Here is a 24,619-nt window from a genome sequence, read left to right on the forward strand (position 1 = left end):
CGCTAATGCACTCAGCAGGCTCCCACTAGCCACCACTGAGGGGGCTACCGAGCATGCTGCTGAGATGGTCACGGCTGTTGAAGCTTTTGGAAGCGAAGGCTCATCCGTGACAGCCCGCCAGATTAAAGTCTGGAGAAATAGAGACCCGCTATTGTCTCTAGTCAAGAAATGTGACCTGAATGGGGACTGGGCAGCCACGTACAGGGCATGCCCTGAGAAATTTAAGCCATTTCACAGGCGCAAGGATGAACTCTTGATTCAGGCCGATTGCCTACTGTGGGGAAACCGCGTAGTCATGCCCCAGATGGGCAGACAGGTGTTCCATCAGAGAACTCCACAATGAGCACCCGGGCATTGTCACGATGAAGGCAATTGCCAGGTCACACGTTTGGTGGCCAGGGATAGACGCAGATCTGGAACTTTGTGTTCGCAGGTGCAACACGTGTGCCCAGCTGGTGAATGCACCCAGGGAAGCCCCCCTTAGCCCCTGGCCATGGCCCGCCAAGCCTTGGTCACGCATCCATGTGGACTACGCAGGTCCTTTCATGGGAAAAATGTTTTTGGTTGTCGTAGATGCCTACTCCAAATGGATCGAGTGTGACATTTTAAATTCAAGCACATCCTCTGCCACGGTAGAAAGTCTACGGGCAATGTTCGTCGCCCACGGTCTACTGGACATCTTGGTCAGCGACAATGGCTCGTGCTTCACAAGCACTGAATTCCAGGACTTCATGGCAGGCAATGGAATTAACCATGTTAGAACGGCACCGTTCAAGCCGGCCTCAAACGGCCAGGCAGAAAGAGCAGTGCAGATAATCAAACAGGGGATGCTCAGAATCCAAGGGGGTTCCCTACAAACCCGCTTATCACACCTCCTGTTGACCTACAGATCCCGACCACACTCGCTCACAGGGGTTCCACCCGCAGAGCTGCTAATGAAAAGGATGCTCAAAACTCGATTATCCCTTATACACCCCACCATGAAAGAAATTGTCGAGAGCAGGCGCCAGTCACAATATGACTACCATGACAGGAATGCGAGGGTGCGATGTATTGATGTAAATGACCCTGTTTTTGTCCTCAACTACACTGCAGGGCCCAAATGGCTCGCAGGCACTGTGGTTGCCAAAGAGGGGAATAGGGTTTTGGTAGTTAAACTTACCAATGGACAAATCTGCCGCAAACATGTGGATCAAACAAAAAGGAGGTTCAGCAACCCCATAGAAGAAGCAGAGGAAGAACACGATGTAGAGTTCACTCCACCACAGGTGACCGAACACCGGAACCAAAGGGAGGAGAGCCCAGTCACTGTGGGCAGTCCGGACAGGCCTGAGGCACCGCAAACAGCAGACACTTAGGCCAGCGCCCAACAACCGGAGCCCCAACTCAGGCGCTCTACATGGGAGCATAAACCACCAGAGAGACTCAACCTGTGATCCCAATAAGACTTTGGGGGGGGAGGTGATGTCATGTATTCAACCAGCATTGTAACCCATGTATAAACTGACCTAAGTTGTACACTGTGAGTACACTGACCACTAGGTGGTGAACTTGTGGGAGACACTCCTAACCTGGACCTTCAGATATAAAAGGGGAAGCTCCACCCACTTCCATCACTTGAGTGCTATGAAATAAAGGACAGGTCACAAACTGACCTTCTCTCAAGTATGGGCCTCGTGTACATTTATACTGTGTAGTAAGGACGTATCAGATATCTTCATTGAAACAGTGAAGGAGGCCGAGGACAGAGTGGGACGGGGGCGGAGAATTAAAGTGACAGGTGACCGGCAGCTCGGTCACGTTTACCGACTGAACGGAGGTGCTCTGCAAAGCGGTCATCCAATCTGCGTTTGGTCTCCCCAATGTAGAAGAGACCACATCGTGAGCAGCAAATACAGTGCACTAGATTGCAATTTTGTTGGAACAGTGTAAGAGGTCAATGTCTTAGACTTGTCAGCAACTAAATAATAACCGGATGTGAGGAGAGACCAACAATAAGGGAAAATGAGCACCACTTCTGTGCCATATCAGTCGGAGCAGTACATGTCTACTTGTGTAAATGACGTTAATCTCTCCGTATGCCCTCTAATGGCAGCCATTAACAGTATTGGGAGCTAAGGTCACTATAATATGTCCCATGTCACGTAAAGTGAAACGATTCTGATTCCGATCCAATAATTTATTTCATGTTCTGCGATGAGCACCATCATCTTTAGCTGGGTTTTTCTTTCCAGCCGATTTAAAGAAGGACATCCTCCACTGTAATCTATCGCAGTTCTCCAGGAACAATTTACAGCCTGATCATATCTCAAATTATTCTCGCTGCAAACAGAACCATTCTCTCCAGGATTGATGACATGTACAGAACCTGTGTGCAACTGGCGGGGGAGGGGGGAAATTTAACAATATTTCCACAAAAGAAATATCGCTGGAAAAAGGCCAATTTTAACTCCAGCTGGCTCCCTCGCTCAGGCCTGAGTTAAAATTACAGTTGGGAAGGCAAATGGAATGTTGGCCTTTATTGAAAGGGAGGTGCAGTATAAAAGCAGGTAAGTCCACATCATCAACTGCACATCATCATCATAGGCGATCCCTCGTATCGAGGATGACTTGTTTCCACGCCAAAAAGGGATGAGTTCACAGGTATTTCGATGAAGGACCCAATATTCCCGATCCCGAACTACATGTTGAAGGGTGGAAGATGCCTGTACATGGATTGTTTTTAACGTGGGGTGACCGTTGCACACCAGCCACCACACGGGCTTGACAGAGCGAGGTCTTGGTCCAGTGGCAAGGGTTAACCAGGACGACTGGAGACCAGCTCTGCTGCACGGACCCAGTGCTCACATATCGCAGTGTGGGCTGGGCCCGTGCTGCCCCTGGGCCCTCGCCTCTTCTGGGCCCCGATCACATCCCCGCACGAACTATTTCCGTTCCTTCGCCCCAACCTCGCTGCTCCTGCTGTATTTGCCCGCACTGCAATCAGATGACGTTAAATCCAGTCACCCTGTTCGCAACCTCGCCCTCCTGCAGCAGCACGCACTGCTCCCTGCAGTGGCCCCACCACACGTTGCTCCCTCCAGTGGTCTCGGCCTACTGTACAGGGTGTTGGTGAGGCCACACCTGGAGTACTGTCTACAGATTTGGTCTCCTTATTTAAGGAGGGATATACTGCAGTGGAGGCAGTTTAGAGAAGGTTCACGGGGTTGGTTCCTGAGATGAAGGGATTGTCTCATGAGGAAAGGTTGAGCAGATTGGGCCTATACTCATTGGAGTTTAGAAGAATGAGAGGTGATCTTTTCGAAACATGTAAGATTCTGAGTGGGCTGGATAGGGTGGATACAGAGAGGATGTTTCTCCTCGTGGCGGAATCTAGAATTAGGAGGCATAGTTTCAGAATCAGGGGTCGCTCATTTAAAATTGAGATGAGGAGGAATTTCTTCTGAGGGTTGTGAATCTTTGGAAATCTCTGCCCCAGAGAGCTGTGAAGGCTGGGTCATTCAATAAATTTAAGGTGGAGCTAGACCGATTTTTGAATGATAAGGGAGTTGAAGGTTTGTAGGAAGCAGGCGGGGTAGTGGAGCTGAGCCCAAGATCAGATCAGCCATGATCTTATTGAATGGCGGAGCAGGCTCGAGGGGCTGAATGGCCAACTCCTGCTCCTAATTCTTATGTTCAGTGATGTAATTGGACCGCAAATGCAAATGTAAAGAAGGACCCCTGTTGGCTCCGGGCGGGTGTCCTTGCTGCCTGCTCAGGAGAGCAGGTTAAAATTACAGATGTTGAGATTGTGGCGGCTTTTGGACAGGGAAGAGCCAGGGCGATTTTAACTGCACACCCGCCAGTTTCTGCTGAGCGAGTCAGGTTAAAATCACAACCCCCCCCCCCGCTCTTAGTTAAGTAAGAGTTCTCAATTTTTCAAGCATGTAACTTCTGCCCTAATCGAGGCGCTGCAGTTCTAGAGCTGTTTAGTTTACACGACATAAAATATTGTACACGGCAGCAAATTGCAGAGCTGTTTCTGCATTTGTCTTTGGAATTGGTTTATTCTGAGCAAGGTGAAATATGCTTTAAATAAATAGATTCATTGGAGGCCAATGTACCTTATGACAGTGCAAAACAGGGGACATTTAAATAATTGGTAATAAAAATTGGTGGGGAGAAGAGAAGATCTTTTATGCAGCGAGTGGAAAGCACTGCTCAAAAGGGAGAGGCGGTGGAACATATTCAATAGTTACTTTCAAAAGGGAATTGGTAAACACTTGCAGGAGAATAATTTTCAGGTCTATGGGGAAAGAGCGGGGGGAGTGGGACTGATTGGATCGCTCACTCACAGAGCTGGCACAGGCACGATGGGCCGAATGGCCTCCTTCTGTGCTGTGCAATTCTATCAAATCTGTTTATCTCCACTTTAAATATATTCAATGACCTAACTTCCACAGCTCTCTGGGGCAGAGAATGCCAAAGATTCACGACCCTCAGAGAAGAAATTTCTCCTCATCTCAGTTTTAAATGGGCGGCCCCTTATTCTGAAACTGTGCCCCCTAGTTCTAGATTCCGCATGAGGAGAAACATCCTCTCAGCATCTGCCCTGTCGAGCCCCCTCAGTATCTTATACATTTCAACAAGATTACCTCGCATTCTTCTAAACTCCAATGAGTACAGGCTCAACCTTTTTTCATAAGACAATCACTTCATCTCAGGAATCAACCTCGTCAACCTTCTCTGAACTGCCTCTCATCATCATAGACAGTCCCTCGGAATCGAGGAAGACTTGCTTCCATTCTAAAAGTGAGTTCTCAGGTGACTGAACAATCCAATACGGGAATTACAGTCTCTGTCACAGGTGGGACAGACAGTGGTTGAGGGAAAGGGGTGGGTGGGACTGGTTTGCCGCACGCTCCTTCCGCTGCCTGCGCTTGGTTTCTGCATGCTCTCGGCGATGAGACTCGAGGTGCTCAGCACTTCTAATGCAATGATGAATGGAAAGAATGATTTTTTTTTATGAAGAAATAATTCCCTTGCCATCTGTGTTGAACTACATCCTGGTGTGACAAAGGCTGGCAATCGGTTCTGCATCATGGTACGAGATTTCAGTGTGCACAGCACTGACCCGACGGCAAACTGTTGCCAAACTCTCTCAATGCGCAGTATCTCTTTCTCAGTCCTCATGACGGACGTTAAAACCTGTTGCAAATTAAAACATGCTGCGTTCTGTTTGATGTGCTGTATTTTATTACATTGTTCTTTAAAAATCACAATCAGAATTGACTCATAAATTCTGGTTGCAAAATCTGGCTATGTGCACTCTTCATAAACCTACTGACCTGATCCAACAATTGGGATAAACACCGTAACTGGAGAAAGACCACAGCAGCTTGGATATGGAGAGCTAATATGAGATGTGTGTATATATATATATATATATATATATGTATATCATTTATTATTGTGGATAAAGATGAATATCTAATTTTGTATGACAATCACAGCTGTCAGCCGTGGCTCAGTGGGCAACACCCTCGCCTCAGAATCAGGAGGTTGTGGGTTCAAATCCCACTCCAGGAACTTGGGCACATAAAAAAATCTAGGCTGACACTCCAGTGCAGTGCTGAGGGAGTGCTGCACTGTCGGAGGTGCCGTCTTTCAGATGAGACGTTAAACCGAGGCCCCGTCTGCTCTCTCAGGTGGATGTAAAAGATCCCACGGCACTATTTCGAAGAAAAGCAGGGGAGTTATCCCCGGTGTCCTGGGGTTAATATTTATCCCTCAAATAACGTAACAAAAACAGATTATTTGGTTATTATCACGTTGACAATTGACTGCCACGTTTCCCACATTACAACAGTGACTACACTCCAAAAGTACTTCATTGGCTGTAAAGCGTTTGAGACGTCCAGTGGTCGTGAAAAGCGCTATAGAAATGCAAGTTTGCCTTTTTCTTTTATATCACGCCTATTATGTGCCATCAATAGTGAATAGTCGTCAGAATTCAGTCTATTATAGAAAAGATGAGGCTGATAGAATCCAGGATGGGAAGACGCTCCCAAATTGAGTATTAGAAAATCTGACGTAACCCGGATACTTTTTTTTAAGTCTTTGGTAATCATAAAAGCTACATGTTGTACTGAGGGCTGTTTTCAAAGTTTTCTTTATAATAGATACATATTGAGGAAATAAATAAATAAATGTAGGAAAAAATTACTAAAGCACAATAGGCCAATAGGCACGAAATGGCACAAATATTTCAGCTTGCTGAACAATCGGAGAGTGGCCAGTTAGTGAGGTCAGGAGGGGGACAAAGTAAAACAAATGGAAGTGATGATCAGATCATCAAACTGCAAAGGTTATTAAAGTTTTATCTTATTTCCTTCTCAGGAAGCTTGCTTGATTTCCTAAAGGATGGTGACGGAAGGATATTAAAACTGCCCCAACTGGTTGATATGGCAGCACAGGTACTGGCTCCCGTTGTTCAAAGATCAGTATTTTATCAGTTTGATTATTTTTGTCTTTAAGTTTTTATATATTAGGTCATTCTGTTTTATAGCAATGGTATAAGTTGGATAGTTCTTACTTCAGTCAAATTACTTAGAATTACACGGGATATACGGCCCAGAAACAGGTCATTCGGCCCAACCAGTCCATGCCGGTGTTTATGCCCCACTCGAGCCTCCTCCCGTCTTTCCTCATCTAAATCTATCAGCATAACCCTCTATTCCCTTCTCCCTCATATACTTGTCCAGCCTCCCCTTAAATACATCGATACTATTCGCCTCAACCCCTCCCTGTGGCAGCGAGTTCCACATTCTCACCACTCTCTGGGTAAAGAAGTTTCTCCTGAATTCCCCATTTCTGGGTGACGATCTTATATTGATGGCCTCCAGTTATGCTCTTCCCCACAAGTGGAAACACTCTCTCTGTATCCACTCGATCAAAACCTTTCATCATTTTAAAGACCTCTATTAGATCACCCCTCAGCCTTCTGTTTCAAGAGAGAAGAGCCCCAGGCTGTCCATCCCTTCCGGTAGCACATAATAATGGATATGGCCAGGCAAGTTCAGAGCAGCACTGCCCATAAAAAGTTATAGGTGTATTTATAAAGCAAATGAACATGAAGTAATGTAAGCAACAGATACATATTTTTATGGAAAGCTAAAGAAAGACAATAGGGAATCTTTCCAACAACATATTAACCTGTAGAATTGTAGATAATTAATTTTATATGAATGTCGGTTATGACTGGCTGCAGTAGGACAGCAAAGATCTACAATACGTGCAGCTCACAAAGGCAAAGCCAAACCCTGAAAGTGAGGGTGGGAGATGATGCTTTGACGGGAGGGATTCTTTCACAATAAGGGATTATGCATCAACTGCCTGTTTTTAAAAAGTGATGAAACCTTACTGATTTCAGAGCAGAAGTTAAACTGAGGCCCCGCCTGCCAGCAGGGATGGGTGTAAAAGATCCCATGGTGCTATTTTGAAGAAGAACGAGAAGTTCCAACTCGCACTGAGTCCCGCTCACCCGTCACCCCCTGTGCTCACTGACCCGTGTCCTAACTCGCACCGAGTCCCACTCATCCATCGCCCCCTGTGCTCACTGCCCGTGTCCTAACTCGCACCGAGTCCCACTCACCCGTCACCCCCTGTGCTCACTGACCCGTGTCCTAACTCGCACCGAGTCCCACTCACCCATCACCCCCTGTGCTCACTGACCCGTGTCCAAACTCGCACCGAGTCCCGCTCATCCATCACCCCCTGTGCTCACTGACCCGTGTCCTAACTCGCACCAAGTCCCACTCACCCGTCACCCCCTGTGCTCACTGACCCGTGTCCTAACTCGCACCGAGTCCCGCGCACCCATCACCCCCTGTGCTCACTGACCCGTGTCCTAACTCACACCCATTCCCACTCACCCATCACCCCCTGTGCTCACTGACCCGTGTCCTAACTCGCACCGAGTCCCGCGCACCCATCACCCCCTGTGCTCACTGACCCGTGTCCTAACTCGCACCGAGTCCCGCTCATCCATCACCCCCTGTGCTCACTGACCCGTGTCCTAACTCGCACCAAGTCCCACTCACCCGTCACCCCCTGTGCTCATTGACCCATGTCCTAACTCGCACCAAGTCCCACTCACCCATCACCCCCTGTGCTCACTGACCCGTGTCCTAACTCGCACCCAGTCCCGCTCACCCATCACCCCCTGTGCTCACTGACCCGTGTCCTAACTCGCACCGCGTCCCACTCACCCATCACCCCCTGTGCCCTGTGTCCTAACTCGCACCGAGTCTCATTCACCCATCACCCCCTGTGCTCGCTGCCTCGTGTCCTAACTCGCAACGAGTCCCGCTCACCCATCACCCCCTGTGCTCGCTGTCCCGTGTCCTAACTCGCACCGAGTCCCGCTCACCCATCACCCCCTGTGCTCACTGCCCCGTGTCCTAACTCGCACCGAGTCCCGCTCACCCATCACCCCCTGTGCTCGCTGATCTACACTGGCTTCCGGTTAAGCAACGCCTTGATTTCAAAATTCTCATCCTTGTTTTCAAATCCCTCCATGTCGTCGCCCCTCCCTATCTCTGTAATCTCCTCAATCCCCCGCCTCCCCCCCCCCCCCCCCCCCCGAGATATCTGCGCTCCTCTAATTCTGGCCTCTTGAGAATCCCTGATTATAATCGCTCCACCATCGGTATCCGTGCCTTCTGTTGCCTGGGCCCCAAGCTCTGGAAGTCCCTCCCTAAACCTCTCCGCCTCTCTACCTCTCTCTCCTCCTTCAAGACGCTCCTTAAAACCTGCTTCTTTGACCAAGCTTTCTACTTGTGCGTCTTGGTGTTAAATTTTTTATCTGCTAATACTCCTAAGTGCCTTGGGACGTTTCACTATATTAAAGACGCTATATAAATGCAAGTTGTTGTTGTTGTGTTATCCCCGGTGTCCTGGGGCCAATATTTATCCCTCAATCAACATCACTTAAAAAAAATCATCCTGTCATTATCACATTGCTGTGTGTGGGAGCTTGCTGTGCACAAATTGGCTGCCGCGTTTCCCACATTACAACAGTGACTACACTCCAAAAGTCCTTCATTGGCTGTAAAGCGCTTTGGGATGTCCTGAGGTCGTGAAAGGCGCTATTTAAATGCAAGTCTTTCTTAATATGTGTTTTCGAATGTAGCCGAGGAATGTGTCCATCTGTAGCTTGGGACCGTGTTAACGTTTGGTCATTGCAACGTTAGCTAAGGCTGTCCTTATAAATCGGCTTGTCACTCGGTGATCTTGATTGGTTTTCTGGGATGACTCTTTATATTCACCAATTAGTGTGTTTACTATACAATGTTATACTGACTGATGCTGAATTCAGTAGCAGCCCAGGAGCTAAGGTGAAGACACTGCCAACTGAGGGTCTGAGAGAAAAGAAAAGGAGACAGACTTGCATTTATATAGCGCCTTTCACAACCTCAGGACATCCCAAAGCGCTTTACAGCCAATGAAGTACTTTTGGAGTGTAGTCACTGTTGTACTGTGGGAAACGCGGCAACCAATTTGTGCACAGCAAGCTCCCACACACAGCAATGTGATAATGACCAGATAATCTGTTTTTGTGATGTTGATTGAGGGATAAATATTGGCCCCAGGACACCGGGGATAACTCCCCTGCTCTTCTTCAAAATAGTGCCCTGGGATCTTTTACATCCACCTGAGAGAGCAGACAGGGCCTCGGTTTAACGTCTCATCTAAAAACGGCACCTCCGACAGTGCGGCACTCCCTCAGCACTGCACTGGGAGTGTCAGCCTAGATTTTTGTGCTCAAGTCTCTGGAGTGGGACTTGAACCCACAACCTTCTGACTCAGAGGCAAGAGAGAGAGAGAGGGCTGCCCACTGAGCCACTGTAAAAACCATCGACGGTGATGGAGTGCTGCTCTCCCCGAGCAATGTTACTCCCCGGCCTCTCCCTGCCGACCACTGCAATATTTTGATTGCTTCACTCTACTTGTGCTGTTTCCAGCCGAATATTTATCCAGCTCCCTTTGGAAAGAGCTCAGCTGTGCTGGCTGGAATCTGTTGTCCGTATCGAACGGTTGCCTGGCGGGGGAAAGATTCTGTTAATCAGTAGTCTCACTCGAGACTTGTTAATTTTAAAGCTTTAGTCTGCTTGCATCAAGATCAGTGTGCTGCTCCAGGCATTGTCGAGAGCTGTGTCGTGCCTCCCTGTGGCCCTTTCTCCAATGCTTTCTTGGCCAGTTCAGTCCGTAAAACTGATGGGCAGCCAGTTGTAATTAGTATTGAAGGGCAGCTAAGCCCAAACTATAATCTTCAGACAAAAGGGCTCCTCTTCAGCTGGTGCCAGTCTGCAATTTAGTGATAATTTGGGGATGAAATGGAATCGATTCAGTTATTGATCAATTGTAATTTGTTTCCGTTGTATCTGGGAAACAGCAGGCAGGTGTTGTAGTTCCAGTCGTTCCCTGGTGTGAAATCGTTGCAGGATATTTTGGGTAGGATAATGCAATTGGGAATGATTTGTGCTAGGCAGCTACAGTGTGTAACCTTCCACAAAATCATGCTCAATCATAAAACTCATTGGATAGGTTTTATAGCACAAAGCACAAGTGTTCCCCACCCTCGATTCCTGAATGTTTTTTTTACTCATTCCTGGGATGTGGGCGTCACTGGCAAGGTCGGCATTTATTGCCCGTCCCTAATTGCCCCTTGAGAAGGTGGTGGTGAGCTGCCTTCTTGAACCGCTGCAGTCCGTGTGGTGAAGGTGCTCCCACAGTGCTGTTAGGGAGGGAGTTCCAGGATTGTGACCCAGCGACGATGAAGGAACGGCCGATATATTTCCAAGTCAGGATGGTGTGTGACTGGGAGGGGAACGTGGAGGTGGTGGTGTTCCCATGCATCTGCTGCCCTTGTCCTTCTAGGTGGTAGAGGTCGCGGGTTTGGGAGGTGCAGGAAGAATTAGCTGCGCCTTTTTGGAGCGGCTTATTGTTCAAAAAAGTAATGTTCATAGATTGATTTCTGCCGTAAAACCTTATCGAGAACTGAACTTATCAGTTGATATGTCCTTACTATACAGTATAAATGCACACGAGGCCCATACTTGAGAGAAGGTCACTCTGTGACCAGTTACCTTTATTACCAAGACCTCAAGAGATAGTGGGTGGGTGGAGCTTCCCCTTTTATACTGGAAAGTCCAGGTTAGCACTGTCTCCCACAAGTTCGCCCCCTTGTGGTCAATGTTCTCAAGGTGTACAACTTAGGTCAGCTTATACATGGGTTACAATGATAGTTGAATACATGACATCAGTGAACGCTCTCAATTGCTGGGCCGTAATTTACAGCTGTGTGAAAACATGGGGGCAGGGATCATGTCACATTCGAAGCAGTTTGGTGCTTGGGACTCCGGCCTAAAGGAGATTTACTAGGACGCTGCATGGAATGGAGAATCTTAGGTATGAGGACAGATTGGAGCGACTGGATTTGTTCTCATTGGAACAGAGGAGGTTGAGGGGAGACCTCATTGAGGTGTACAACATTTTGAGTGGCCTGGATATAGTGGATAGCAAGGTCCTATTTCCCTTGGTGGAGCGGTCTATTACGAGGGGCATAGTTTTACGGTGGTTGGTGGAAGGTTTAGAGGGGATTTGAGGGGGGGATTTTTCATGCAGAGGGTTGTGGGGATCTGGAACTCGCTGCCTGGAAGAGTGGTGGATGCAGAAACCCTCACCGCTTTTAAGAGATGGTTGGATGGGCACTTAAAGTGCAGCAACCTGCAGGGTTACGGACCTAGAGCTTGTAATTAAGATTAGACTGGATAACCTTTTGTTGGCTGGCACAGATATAATGGTAAGTACTGCAGGGAATAGAATACGACCAGGGTGATCTCCTGGACTTGTTTTGATCGCCTGGATGGGTCGGAGAGGAATTTTCCCAGATTTTTTTCCCTAAATTGGCCTGGGTTTTTATCTGTTTTTTGTCTCTTCCAGGAGATCACATGGCTCCGGTTGGGGTGGAGTGTAGAATGTTTCAGTATAAGGGGTGTCGCAGTTGTGTGAGGCGGACTGGTTGGGCTGGGTGCTCTTTGCCTTTCCGTCATTGTTCATTGTTCATAGGTTTATATGTAACTTTCAGGGCCGCTGACCGAGGGCCGTGCGGCTCTTTGTCGGCCGGCACGGACACGATGGGCCAAAATGGCCGCCTTCTGCGCTGTAAATTTCTATGTTTCAATGTTTATAAAGGATACCTGGCTGGGACGAATACGGGAACTTTAAAGCCGTTAAACTAAACTGAATTCAAAGCCACCTGCCAAAGGTGAAATACCAGAATGGAGTGCGTACGGTTTCAGCTCCAGCGGGGCTGTTCAATTAGTTGTAGAATTATTACAATAGTAACTGACCTTTCAATCTACCCACTGTGATCACTTTGATTTATTTGTTCCTTAAAGCCATAAGCGGTGCTCCGCTAACTGCTCCCGCTGTAATGAACTGCTGTGCTTCTTTCATTGCATGTAGATTGCGTCAGGAATGGCCTACATCGAGCGAATGAATTATATTCACAGGGACTTGAGGGCGGCTAATATACTGGTCGGAGAAAACCTTGTGTGCAAGATAGCAGATTTTGGGTTGGCCAGACTCATTGAGGACAATGAATACACAGCGCGACAAGGTACGGTGTTCTCCAGGCCCTGCAGCTGCAGATATCCGCCGGTTTTGTGATATTTAATATTTATTTGCATCAATAGTGCATAAATTAATTTTAAATCTGCAAGATTTGAAACTGTACATAAGTTGTTTGCCTTATAGTCACTCATAGCCCACCCCTTTGAGCATTACATTGAATATCCTTTCCACCTCTCTAATGCAACATCTAGGGATGGGCGCTGCTAAAGGTGTTGTGACCCTTTCATTTCCACCAACACCACAGTAATTCTTCCACATGTACTTCAAACAAATGTGTCAACAAATCTTATTTTTCGGAGCCATATCCAGAGGCGCGCATCCCAACCAAAAGGGCCCAAGGCCAGCCCGAAATTGGTCCGTGGGCCTTATTAAAACCTCCTGGGGGCGACATTGTGTTTTACCCCGTTTGAGGGCGGTAACCTTGCTAAGGCAGGACTTCCTGCAACCGAAATTGGGCTTACCGCCACCAAGAGGAAGTGGATCGCAATGTCGGACGCTGCACTTCCTCTCGGGGGCGGTAGTGGGCTGGTAAGCGCGCGGATGTTGCAGCTCCACGTGGCGCACTGACGCCAGAAGCGGAGTGCCGGGTTGCAGCATCGCGGCACGGACCCCACAGAAAAAAATAACACAAGGCCGGACCAGTAAGTCGGCCAAGAGGACAAAAATGGCACTGAGCACCACCGCTTTAAATTTCGCCCCGCGAGGGGAGTGCGGCCCGGGTTCACGACCTGCAAGGCGGGCGCTGACATTACCCACAACGGCCTCACGGGGCAAAATTGGGCCGCAGTGGGGTGAAAACGTGTCACTGCGCACAGCGATGGTGTCATCGGCGGTGGCACAGCGGTTCGGGGACTGCCGGTATGTGGATCTGCTAATTCCCGCACAATTTCACCGGAGTCGGTAGCACCACCTCCCCCACTGGGCCAGAAATCATTTGCGTCCAGAGTCGCGAATCGTACTAGTGTCTCCCCCGATTTGCACAAGTTGCCGCAGCTCCACAGGCAACTCTCACATTTTACTAAAATAATGATCGAACCACTTACCCAGACAGCAACGGCCCAAAGGTGTGTCCCACGATGGGAGGTCAGGGGGCAACTGGGAGTGAGGAGTGGGGCGGGATTGAGGGCCAAGTGCCGATTGCGAGGACTAACAAACCCTCTAAAGAAGGTTCACTGGATTGATCCCTGGGATGAGAGGGCTGTCCTATGAGGAAAGATTGTGTCGATACTCTCTGGAGTTTAGAAGAATGAGAGGTGATCTTATTGAAACATACAACTTTATGAGGGGGCTGGACAGGGTAGATGCAGGGAGGGTGTTTCCTCCGGGCTGGGGAGTCTAGAACCAGGGGTCACAGTCTCAGGATAAGGGGTCAGCCATTTAGGACTGAGATGAGGAGAAATTTCTTCACTCAGAGGGTGGTGAATCTTTGGAATTCTCTGAGTCTCTGAATATATTCAAGGCTGAGATCGATAGATTTTTGGACTCTAGGGGAATCGAGGGATATGGGGTTCGGGCTGGAAAGTGGAGTTGCAGTCAAAGATCAGCCATGATCTTATTGAATGGCGGAGCAGGCTCGAGGGGCCATATGGCCGACTCCTGCTTCTATTTCTTGTGTTCTTAACTTCTGAGCAGATGAGGCCCAGCAACTGCTCAATTAGACCCAATTTCTGCAAGGGGGCCTCAAACAGACGATACGCTCTTAACATATGTAAATTAAGGGCTTAAAGCCTGTTTTAGGCAGCCACCTTGGATGCCTGTAAAGCTGCCTTAACTGGTATGATGGGGCCCGTAATGCAGGGGCAGATCAGGCATGTGCCCCAAATTGCGCCTTTTTGCCCCTGTTCTCTGCCCAGAAAATCATTTCAAGCAAAAGTAGTTGTTAGTGGACGTGAAATAGGTCATGTACGTAGCTAAATTAATACAGAAATAGTGCCTTATACCTCTTAAAGCTATACTGCCACTCAGATACCCCAACTGTCGCTAATTGGTATTTCTACGTATTAAGGGTTGCCCCTCTTTAAGGTCCATCACTTAATTCGAATTATCCGCCCCATTTGGGGAAATTTCGGCCCTGAAGTATCTTGACAGACATCCAGAGATCCCTATCACATGGATTAGGGTCACGTGATCACCTTTGCTGGTAACTAAGTTTAGAATGTATGAATGAATATTTCTTAGTTCACTATGCACTGAAATAACAAACAATAATTTGGGCTATGTATATCTGTGAATGCAGAAATATTGTTTCAATCCTCAATATAGTTGATTTGGATGAGTCAGTGAGAGATAGATTCTGCTGTTCCGAATCTGTCTTCCTATCCTGATTGCTGGTGAATTATTGACTTCATTATTTCTTTAATACCCGTTCAGCAAACATGATAAACTTTAGTGATGCACTTATTTGGCACACAGGATTGTGTCATGGAACTTTATAAGTCTCATGGTAGCGATAATAACCCATATCCCTGGTTACAGTTCCGCCCTGGAGTGTTTTTTGGGATTAATTCAATGAACAATGCATCGAAAGAGCAAATGATGCAATCAGGCAGTAGTGTTTCTGATCGTATCTTTAAAACATTCTTCCGTTTATCACTGTTGTCCCTTTGTTACTGTTGTCAGCCATGGCTCAGTGGGCAGCACCTTCACCTCGGAGTCAGAAGGTTGTGGGTTCAAGTCCCACTCCAGAGATTTGAGCATAAAAATCTAGGCTGACACTCCTAGTGCAGTACTGAGGGAGTGCTGCATTGTCGGAGGTGCTGTCTTTCGGATGAGACGTTAAACCGAGGCCCCGTCTGCTCTCTCAGGTGGATGTAAAACATCCCACGGCACTATTTTGAAGAAGAGCAGGGGAGTTATCCCCGGTGTCCTGGGGCCAATATTTATCCCTCAATCAACATAACAAAGAAAAAAGCAGATTATCTGGTCATTATCAGATTGCTGTTGTGGGAGCTTGCTGTGCACAAATTGGCTGCTGTGTTTCCCACATTACAAAAGTACTTCATTGGCTGTAAAGTGCTTTGTGACGTCCGGTGGTCATGAAAGGCGCTATATAAATGCAAGTCTTTTTTCTCTGCCCCTAATTTTTTCTCTCGTGATTGATGATTCTACCATTTCCATTTACACCTCAGCTAGACCCATCTTTTCTTTCTTAACTTGTCCCATTACCATCTCCTTTTGCCTCACATCCCTTTTGTCATTTAATCTCTCCTGCCTTGCACCTTATCACAGACCTTCCCTTTTGTTCCTTCCTCTCCTCCTACTTTCCCTGCTTCTGCACCTGTTTAAAAATCTGTTGTATCTCTAACTTCTTCCAGTTCTGATGGAGGGTCATTGATCTGTTCCTGTCCCAAACATGCTGCCTGACTCGCTGAGTATCCACCCCTCAGATTTCCAGCATCCGCAGGGTTTTGCTTTTGTCCAAAGCTTTCTTAATGGCCAACTGGCCGGATCATCCGCTGTGGGCCAGGAGTTCTCCTCTGGGCCCCACAAGGAACCTCGGGGCTTCTGCCACCCCAGACCCTCCACCCCCTCCCTCTGCAGTCGGGAAACCCTCCTCACTCCCCCCTCCTCCCCCCGCTCCCCCCCCGATAACACATCTGAGTGCCAGCCAAATGGCCTCCAGATCACCCGATATTCGCTGGAAGGAACCCGAGTCCTTAAAACTTCCTTTCTCATATCATCATCCTCATCGGCAATCCCTCGGAGTTGAGGATGACTTGTTTCCTCACTAGAAATTAGTTCTCTGATGATGGAAGAATCCAATATGGGAATTACAGTCTCTGTCACAGGTGGGACAGACACTAGTTGAAGGAAAGGGTGGGTGGGGCATCTGGTTTGCCGCACGCTCCTTCCGCTGCCTGCGCTTGCTTTCTGCATGCTCTCGGCGACGAGACTCGAGGTGCTCAGCGCCCTCCCGGATGCTCTTCCTCCACTTAGGGCGGTCTTTGGCCAGGGACTCCCAGGTGTCAGTGGGGATGTTGCACTTTATCAAGGAGGCTTTGAGGGTGTCCTTGTAACGTTTCCTCTGCCCACCACGGGCTCACTTGCCATGTAGGAGTTCTGAGTAGAGCGCTTGCTTTGGGAGTCTCGTGTCTGGGGGCCATGCGGACGATGTGGCCCTGCCCAACGGAGCTGGTCGAGTGTGGTCAGTGCTTCGATGCTGGGGCTGTTAGCCTGAGCGAGGACACTAACGTTGGTGCATCTGTCCCCCCAGGGTATTTGCAGGATCTTGCGGAGGCAGTGCTGGTGGTATTTCTCCAATGTTTTGAGGTGCCTGCTGTACATATATCTTTACAGTAGCTGTTAAATCTTGCTGGCTCCTTCTGCAGTGGAAATAAATGGTTTTCAATTTCTGTGCTAAAATTTACTGTGATTGCTTTCTCTACACAGTGCCGTTTTTACTGTTTCTCGTCGCCCGCAGAAACTATCGAGCTTATGTAGCTCTCATTGAATGTTTGAGACAGGCTCGCTTTGATGTCTCACTGGTTTGAAAAAGGACGATTGATAAATACTTTTGAAGCGGTTACGGAAACTTTGTGCATTTAAATAACGGAATCATAAGAAGGAAGAAAGACTTGCATTTATATAGCATCTTTCACGACAACTGGACGTCTCAAAGCGCTTTACAGCCAATGAAGTACGTTTCCCACATTACAACAGTGACTACACTCCAAAAGTACTTCGTTGGCTGTAAAACGCTTTGAGACATCCGCTGGTCATGAAAGGCGCTGTATAAATGCAAGTCAGTCTTTTATTTCTTTATTTTGGAGTGTAGTCACTGTTGTAATTTGCGCACAGCAAGCTCCCACAAACAGCAATGTGATAATGACCAGATAATCTGTTTTAGTGATAATTGAGGGATAAATATTGCCCCCAGGACGTAGAATCACAGAACACAGAAGGAGGCCATTCGGCCCGTCGAGCCCGTGCCGGCTCTCTGCAAGAGCCCCTCAGCCAGTCCCACTCCCCTGCCCTTTACCCGTTTGCATCAGGCACTTAGCCAACTCCCTTTTGAAAGCCACGATTGAGTCTGCCTTCACCACCCTCTCAGGCAGCACATTCCAGATCCTCACCACTCGCTGAGTAAAAAAAAAAAAATGCTTTTGCTTGTGTTGCCTTTGGAGCTTCTGCCAATCGCCTTAAATCTGTGTCCTCTGGTTCTCGACCCTTCCACCAATGGGAAGAGTCTCTCTCGATCTACTCTGTCCAGACCCCTCATGATTTTGAACACCTCGATCAAATCTCAAACCTTCTCTGCCCAATGTAACTGTGTTCAATTGGGAGGGAAAACTGGCAGTCAAACACATATTTGAACAGATCACGCAGCACATTTGTATTTGACTTGTCCCCTTTCCTCAGACATATTTTCAGACAGATTGATTACTTGCAACAAAATTGACATGGGACTGTATTCTGTGTGTGGCTGAATGACCTGCTCCTGTTCCTACGAGTGAAGCAGTTTTTTAACCCCTTGTATGGCATGATCGAGTTAAATGGGCCAACACCACGCTAAATCTTTCGTCAGGTTTGTTTATCTGTGCAGTCTCTTTAAAGCAGGGGAGTTATCCCCGGTGTCCTGAGCCAATATTTATCCCTCAATCAACATCACTAAAACAGATTATCTGGTCATTATCACATTGCTATTTGTGGGAGCTCGCTGTAGGTAAATTGACTGCCGCATTTCCCACATTACAACAGTGACTACACTCCAAAAAGTATTTCATTGGCTGTAAAGTGCTTTGGGCTGTCCGGTGGTGGTGAAAGGTGCTATATAAATGCTTCACTTTTGACATGGGCAGTTCTGGTCACTTTTGATTCGGAAACAATTTAAAGAGGCAGAGCAAAAATACAACCTTTCCTTTCCATTACAGGGGCCAAGTTTCCTATCAAATGGACTGCACCCGAAGCTGCTCTCTACGGCAAGTTTACAATCAAGTCTGATGTGTGGTCGTTTGGTATCCTTTTGACAGAGCTGGTTACCAAGGGAAGGGTTCCATACCCAGGTAAGGATGACACTCGATATCTATAGCCATGTGAGCTCCAAGTATAACCGCCTGCTTCTGCAAGTCTGAAAATTGCACTGTGCAATATTATCATATGAATGTATTGATATCAAATTCCTCTGGCCTTAAAATTATGAGGGGCCTGGATAGAGTGGATAGGACGGACCTATTTCCCTTGGCAGAGGGGTCAACAACCTGGGGGCTTAGATTTACAGTAATTGGGGGGAGGTTTAGAGGGGATTTGAGAGGAAATTTCTTCATCCAGAGGGCGGTGGGGTCTGGAACTCACTGCCTGAAAGGGTGGTAGAGGCAGAAACCCTCACCACATTTAAAAAGTACTTGGATGTGCACTTGAAGTGCTGTAACCTACAGGGCTATGGACCGAGAGCTGGAAAGTGGGATTAGGCTGGGTCGCTCTTGGTCGGCCGGCACGGACACGATGGGCCGAATGGCCTCCTTGTGTGCTGTAAATTTCTATGACCTAGAAAGACAGGTTAAATTATTATATCTTGGAATTTTATGCAGTGGAGGCTGGAATCGTTCCATCTCCTGATAGCTTTCCCTTGTTGGAGAAGGGGGCGAATGAACAGGAACAGTGTCAGGAACATGGTCCATCAGGAGAGTGAGGGATAGGCCATGATTGGAGGCACTGAGGGAACAAAAATCAGCAAAGAAGGAAAGAGAAAGATTAAAAAAAGAAAAGGAGATGGAAAAAAAGGGGAGACGAGACTAGTCAGGGAAAACCTGAAGAATGGGAAGCGTGGGAGAATGATTTCCCTTTCGGCACTTTTCTCTAATGCTAGAAGCCTCCTCTCTGCAAGAGGCAGAGCTGAAGACCAGTCAGCCCAGCCCCCCTCAATGTGAGAAGATGCACGTGAGTGAGATCGTCTGCTTTCCCCATTCCCTCCCTCACAATTTCATAACTTCAGGAATTGTCAGGGCAAACTGCGTTTTTCTTTATTCCATATTGCTTTTGGTTGGGGCGTTTATAAAGTCATTGCCTGAGGCCCTCAATAAAGAGCTGGGAATTAATACTGAGACGGACCCTATCAAATCATTAATTACAAAGATGCACATGACCTAATGTGTAACGCTTTCTTTGGAAAACATAACAAAAATGCACGGTGACACAGACTGGGCTGTGTTAAGAGAGTTTTTGTTTATTGTTTTCTCTATTGGACAGGGAGGCAGATGTGATGTACGTTGTGTCAGACTCTTGGACCCAAACAAAAGCAAACCAAGCAAACCAAAAGTGTTTATTTCTAGAGAGCGAACTTTGAAAAATAGTGAAGTTACGGTAAACCTGTATGGAACCTTGGTTAGACCACACTTGGAGCACTGCGTACAGTTCTGGTCACCATATTATAAAAAGGATATCGAGGCACTGGAGACGGTGCAGAGAAGGTTTACAAGGATGATACCAGAAATGTGAGGGTATACATATCAGGAAAGGATGAACAGGCTTGAAAAGAAAAGGCAGAGGCGTGACATAATTTAGGTCTTTAAAATGATGAAAGGTTTTGATCGAGTGGATACAGAGAGAATGTTTCCACTTGTGGGGAAGAGCATAACTAGAGGTCATCAATATAAGATAGTCACCCAGAAATCCAATAGGGAATTCAGGAGAAACTCCTTTACCCAGAGAGTGGTGAGAATGTGGAACTCGCTGCCACAGGGAGGGGTTGAGGCGAATAGTATCGATGCATTTAAGGGGAGGCTGGACAAGCATATGGGGGACAAGGGAATAGAGGGTTATGCCGATAGATTTAGATGGGGAAAGACGGGAGGAGGCTCGAGTAGAGCATAAATGTCGGCATGGCCTGGTTGGGCCGAATGGCCTGTTTCTGTGCCATATATCCTGTGTAATCCTACGTAACCACGAGGGACCAATTATTAACCTGATTGTCTTGAATGTGCTTGTGCCCGTTAGGAATGAACAATCGTGAGGTGTTGGAGCAGGTGGAGCGAGGTTACCGGATGCCATGTCCCAATGCTTGCCCCGGCTCTCTGCATGAGCTGATGATCCAGTGCTGGAAGAAAGACCCAGAAGAGAGACCCACCTTCGAGTACCTGCAGTCCTTCCTCGAAGACTACTTCACGGCGACAGAACCCCAGTACCAGCCAGGGGAAAACCTGTAGATTCCCCCAGCCCCCTGGCAGTCGGAACATTCCTCAGCCAATGAAAAAACTGTCTTTCTGACCGTTTGATCAACCTCTTTATAAGACTGCTGATCCTGGAGTCTTCTCTCTAACATGACTGCAGCCTGAAACTTGAAGGAACTCATCCAGTATGAGACCAACTAGCACACTTCCAATTAACAGGGCCCCGCCGACCCACGAAAATAGTTTGGGGTTAATGGTGGCCCCTTTCTTTGCCGCACTTAACAGTTCTCATTTTAAAACGCAGAACACTGCAAAATGGTTCCACGATTGGGAGGTGGGCAGGGAGGGGCATCTGACTGAAACGTATTCAGCAGCATTGGGCTCCAGACATTGGATTACAGATCTACGCTGGTGGGCTCTGTAACAGAACCCAGAGCACAGCCACTGGCACCCAATGTCGCTTTCAAATGCACTGTACAAGGGGTCTGATCTGCTAAGCTTATTTAACACTGTTGCCTAGGACCATGCTATAACGGCTACTTTTTTTTTTCTTAATTAATATTTTACTGAGCTTTTTTATATTTGATTTGCCATACTCCAGAAGTATTTTATTCTGTTATTTGTACAATTTTGTAGGCCGACAAACAAAGAAATGAATTTAAAATGCCTACTTTTTTTACAGTGGTGTAATGCCAGCAAAGACAGTCGGGTTCATCACTGAATAACTTGTACTTTGGCTGTAAATACAGTATATCTCGTACCAGTATTTTATGAGTTCAAATAATGGTTATGAAGAAGGAACAAGATTGAGACATTTACAAGGGCGAGATAGAGGATAATGTCATGCTACTAGGTTTGATTCAGTGGGTATAATAAAAAATACTTGTTTGTGAACAGGGTAGCGGTTTCCTATATGACCATCTGAAAAGATAAAGGCTGGGCTGAAATATTGGGGTGGCGAGGTGTGGAGGGACTGTGTCAGGATGGAAGTTAATAAGGAAATGGGTTGCTATCCCATCACATCGAGACTGAGGACCACAATCGTCCCTCCGTGTCAACCACCTGCTTTCGACCCCCGGAGGGGCTCGGCGTAACCATGTAAAGTGAGACGCTGGGGGGGGGTTGCTGCCATTGTGATGGCACCTCACGGTTGGCGCTGGCTGGCAAGATACCAATCAGCACGTGCGGAAAGTCTTCATTAAGTGCCATTTTGCGCCTGGTGTTGTTACAACGCCCATTGCCTTCCGAGAAAGGCCTGTGCGACAGACAACATGGGGGGCCCAAGCCATCAGGAGGCTGACTCTCTCCAGTCCTGCCCTGAAGTGAAAGAACATGATCATTCTGAAAAGTGAAATGTGCCTCCTAATCTTTTTTCAGTGATGAAGATCGGGCCGGTTTGGAACAGGTTCAGAATCAAATCATCGAATTTCAGCAACTTTATGGAGCAAAAAGGAACTGGATTAAATTTTTTTTTTACAAGAAATTTCATTGTGCATTATTTAAGTGTTTTATTCGCCTACCTAACATGATCCGGATTGTCGAACCGATAATTATTTTCTCATCGTTACTTGTGCAGATTACTGAAGATTAAATCTTTGCTTGCTCTAACACCTGCATTATTTCTTAACGTGTCTCAGAATCGAGAACTGTTTTAGTGGATTTTCCTACCAGGACAGCGCTATACAACGTTTGTTGCACATTATGTAAATTTGCTATGTTGGTGTGTACACAAGTGACCCGACTGCAACAGGATATGATTGAATTAAAAATACTTTTACATTCTATCTCGGTATCAGGCTCCGATAAAATGTGGACATTGGTTGTTTCCTTCAATTCTTTCCTCTCCTGAAGGTCCTGACTCTTGCGGCGAAGTAGTTCCATAAGTCCGAACACCCATCCTGTACCGCAACACAGTGCCCACTCTTTGTATATGAACATAAGAATTAGGAGCAGGAGTCGGCCATTCGGCCCCTCGAGCCTGCTCTGCCATTCAATAAGATCACGGCTGATCTTCAACCCCAACTCCACTTTCCCGCCCGATCCCCATATCCCTCGATTCCCTTAATATCTAAAAATCTATCGATCTCAGCCTTGAATATACTCAACGACTGAGCCTCCACAGCCCTCTGGGGCAGAGAATTTCAAAGATTCACCATCCTCCGAGTGAAGACATTTCTCCTCATCTCAGTCCTAAATGGCCGACCCCTTATTCTGAGACTGTGAACCTTAATGTATTTGCTTCGTGGGTTCTTTGCTGAAGAATTCACGGCCACACGTGAAGAACGAGCTGGTTTATTAGCGAAGGTTTAACAATCGAACTGAACCCGATCAGTTCATCCACCGGGCTCACAATTGCCCGCCTCATCCTGGGGCACCTGAACTCAATGAACCGGGGTTTTATTGAGGCTTGTGAACATCACGTGACTGGATAACCCACTCACAGTGCAACAGTTTTACAACTATTTGTTAAAACTTTTAAATCAAATGCTCCTTTTTTAAGGGCACAATCAACAGGTCTACAACTATTTTAGTTGAAACCATCAACCAAATGACGCCTTATTAGAGGGGGCACTAAAACTGACAAACAAATTCAATTTTGACCATCAACTTAATTCAAATTAAAATGTGGTTGCCGGGGGTGATGATGCACTCCAGTCCCTCCGGCGCCCACCTCTCGCGGAAGGCCGCGAGCGTACCGGTGGACACCGCGCCAACAGCTCTACAAACCTGTGAGCAGCCTCGCGGATGCATACATTCCAAAAAAACGTTTAACGCACCCTTTCTGCAGCATTCCACAGCATCCCTTTAAGCGCTGCTGGTTAGGCCGCTCAATGCAAGGATCAGTGGGGCGGAGTTTGCAGCGACTGCTCCGCCCATCGGCACCTGAAAATTTAACTGGGGTCCTAGTGATGATGTAGGACCCCAATTTGCATGGGCTAATGAGGTGCCCGACTGTTTTCGGCAGGAAAACTAGTCCTCCTTTATCCAGGGCTCGACCAAAATGGCGAAGACCCCCGATATTGGCGGAAACGACTGTCGCCGTGCGACCACCCAATTTACCGCCCGGCGGTAAAGCCAAAAGTCGGGGCCTGAGTGTCACCAGACCATCCTGCAGCATTTTAATCACAGCATTGAGATCGTCGTACTGATGGTGTTGAAATATGTTTTGGGTGCGGTGATGTCAGAAGGTGAGTGGGCAATAGTTTAATGAAAAAATTGCCGAGTTGTACCATTCAATAGTTTGACAATAAACACTCTCTTCCCCTCCTTGGCCAAGTCAGTGCCAGCAACCCATTTAGGACCATGACCGTAATTCAGGACAAACGCAGGGTCGTTAACATCAATGTCGCGCGATACAGCCGCGCGATCATGGTACATGTTTTGCCGGTGACGCTGTGTTTCCACATGATCATTTAGATCCAGGTGGACTAGAGAGAGCCTGGTTTTGAGTGATCTCTTCATTAGCAATTCTGCCGGGGGAGCCCCAGTGAGCGAGTGGGGTCACGTCTGGCAGCTGAGCCGAACCCGCGATAAGCGGGTCTGCAAGGAGCCTTCTGTCACGTGTTTCAAGCTCTGCTTGATGGTTTGGACTGCTCTTTCCACTTGACCATTGGATGCGGGCTTAAACGGGGCAAACCTGACATGCTTGATGCCATTGTGGGTCATAAACTCATTGAATTCCGAGCTGGTGAAAAATGGTCCATTGTCACTGACAAGGATGTCGGGCAAACCATGGGTGGCGAACATAACCCGGAGGCTTTCAATGGTGGCAGTGGATGTGCTGGATGATATGATTACGCATTCAATCCATTTAGAGTAAGCGTCCATAAGAACAT

At 47.5% G+C, this 24,619-nt stretch overlaps 1 protein-coding gene across 6 annotated transcripts in view; it reads left to right on the plus strand.

The window, feature by feature from the left end:
- The window catches only part of LOC139279671 (tyrosine-protein kinase Fyn-like), a 351,315-nt gene extending 328,748 nt beyond the window's left edge, over positions 1-22,567 (plus strand). For all 6 annotated transcript variants that reach the window (XM_070898777.1, XM_070898778.1, XM_070898780.1 and 3 more), the window contains 4 exons: positions 6,379-6,455; positions 12,511-12,664; positions 18,549-18,680; positions 20,611-22,567. In XM_070898777.1, the coding sequence (XP_070754878.1) occupies positions 6,379-6,455; positions 12,511-12,664; positions 18,549-18,680; positions 20,611-20,819 (572 nt within the window). In that variant the 3' untranslated portion in view covers positions 20,820-22,567. The remainder of the gene's footprint in view (positions 1-6,378; positions 6,456-12,510; positions 12,665-18,548; positions 18,681-20,610) is intronic.
- Positions 22,568-24,619: the final 2,052 nt, after the last annotated feature.

Source organism: Pristiophorus japonicus, chromosome 14, assembly GCF_044704955.1.
Source record: "Pristiophorus japonicus isolate sPriJap1 chromosome 14, sPriJap1.hap1, whole genome shotgun sequence".
Classification (NCBI taxonomy): Eukaryota; Metazoa; Chordata; class Chondrichthyes; family Pristiophoridae; genus Pristiophorus; species Pristiophorus japonicus.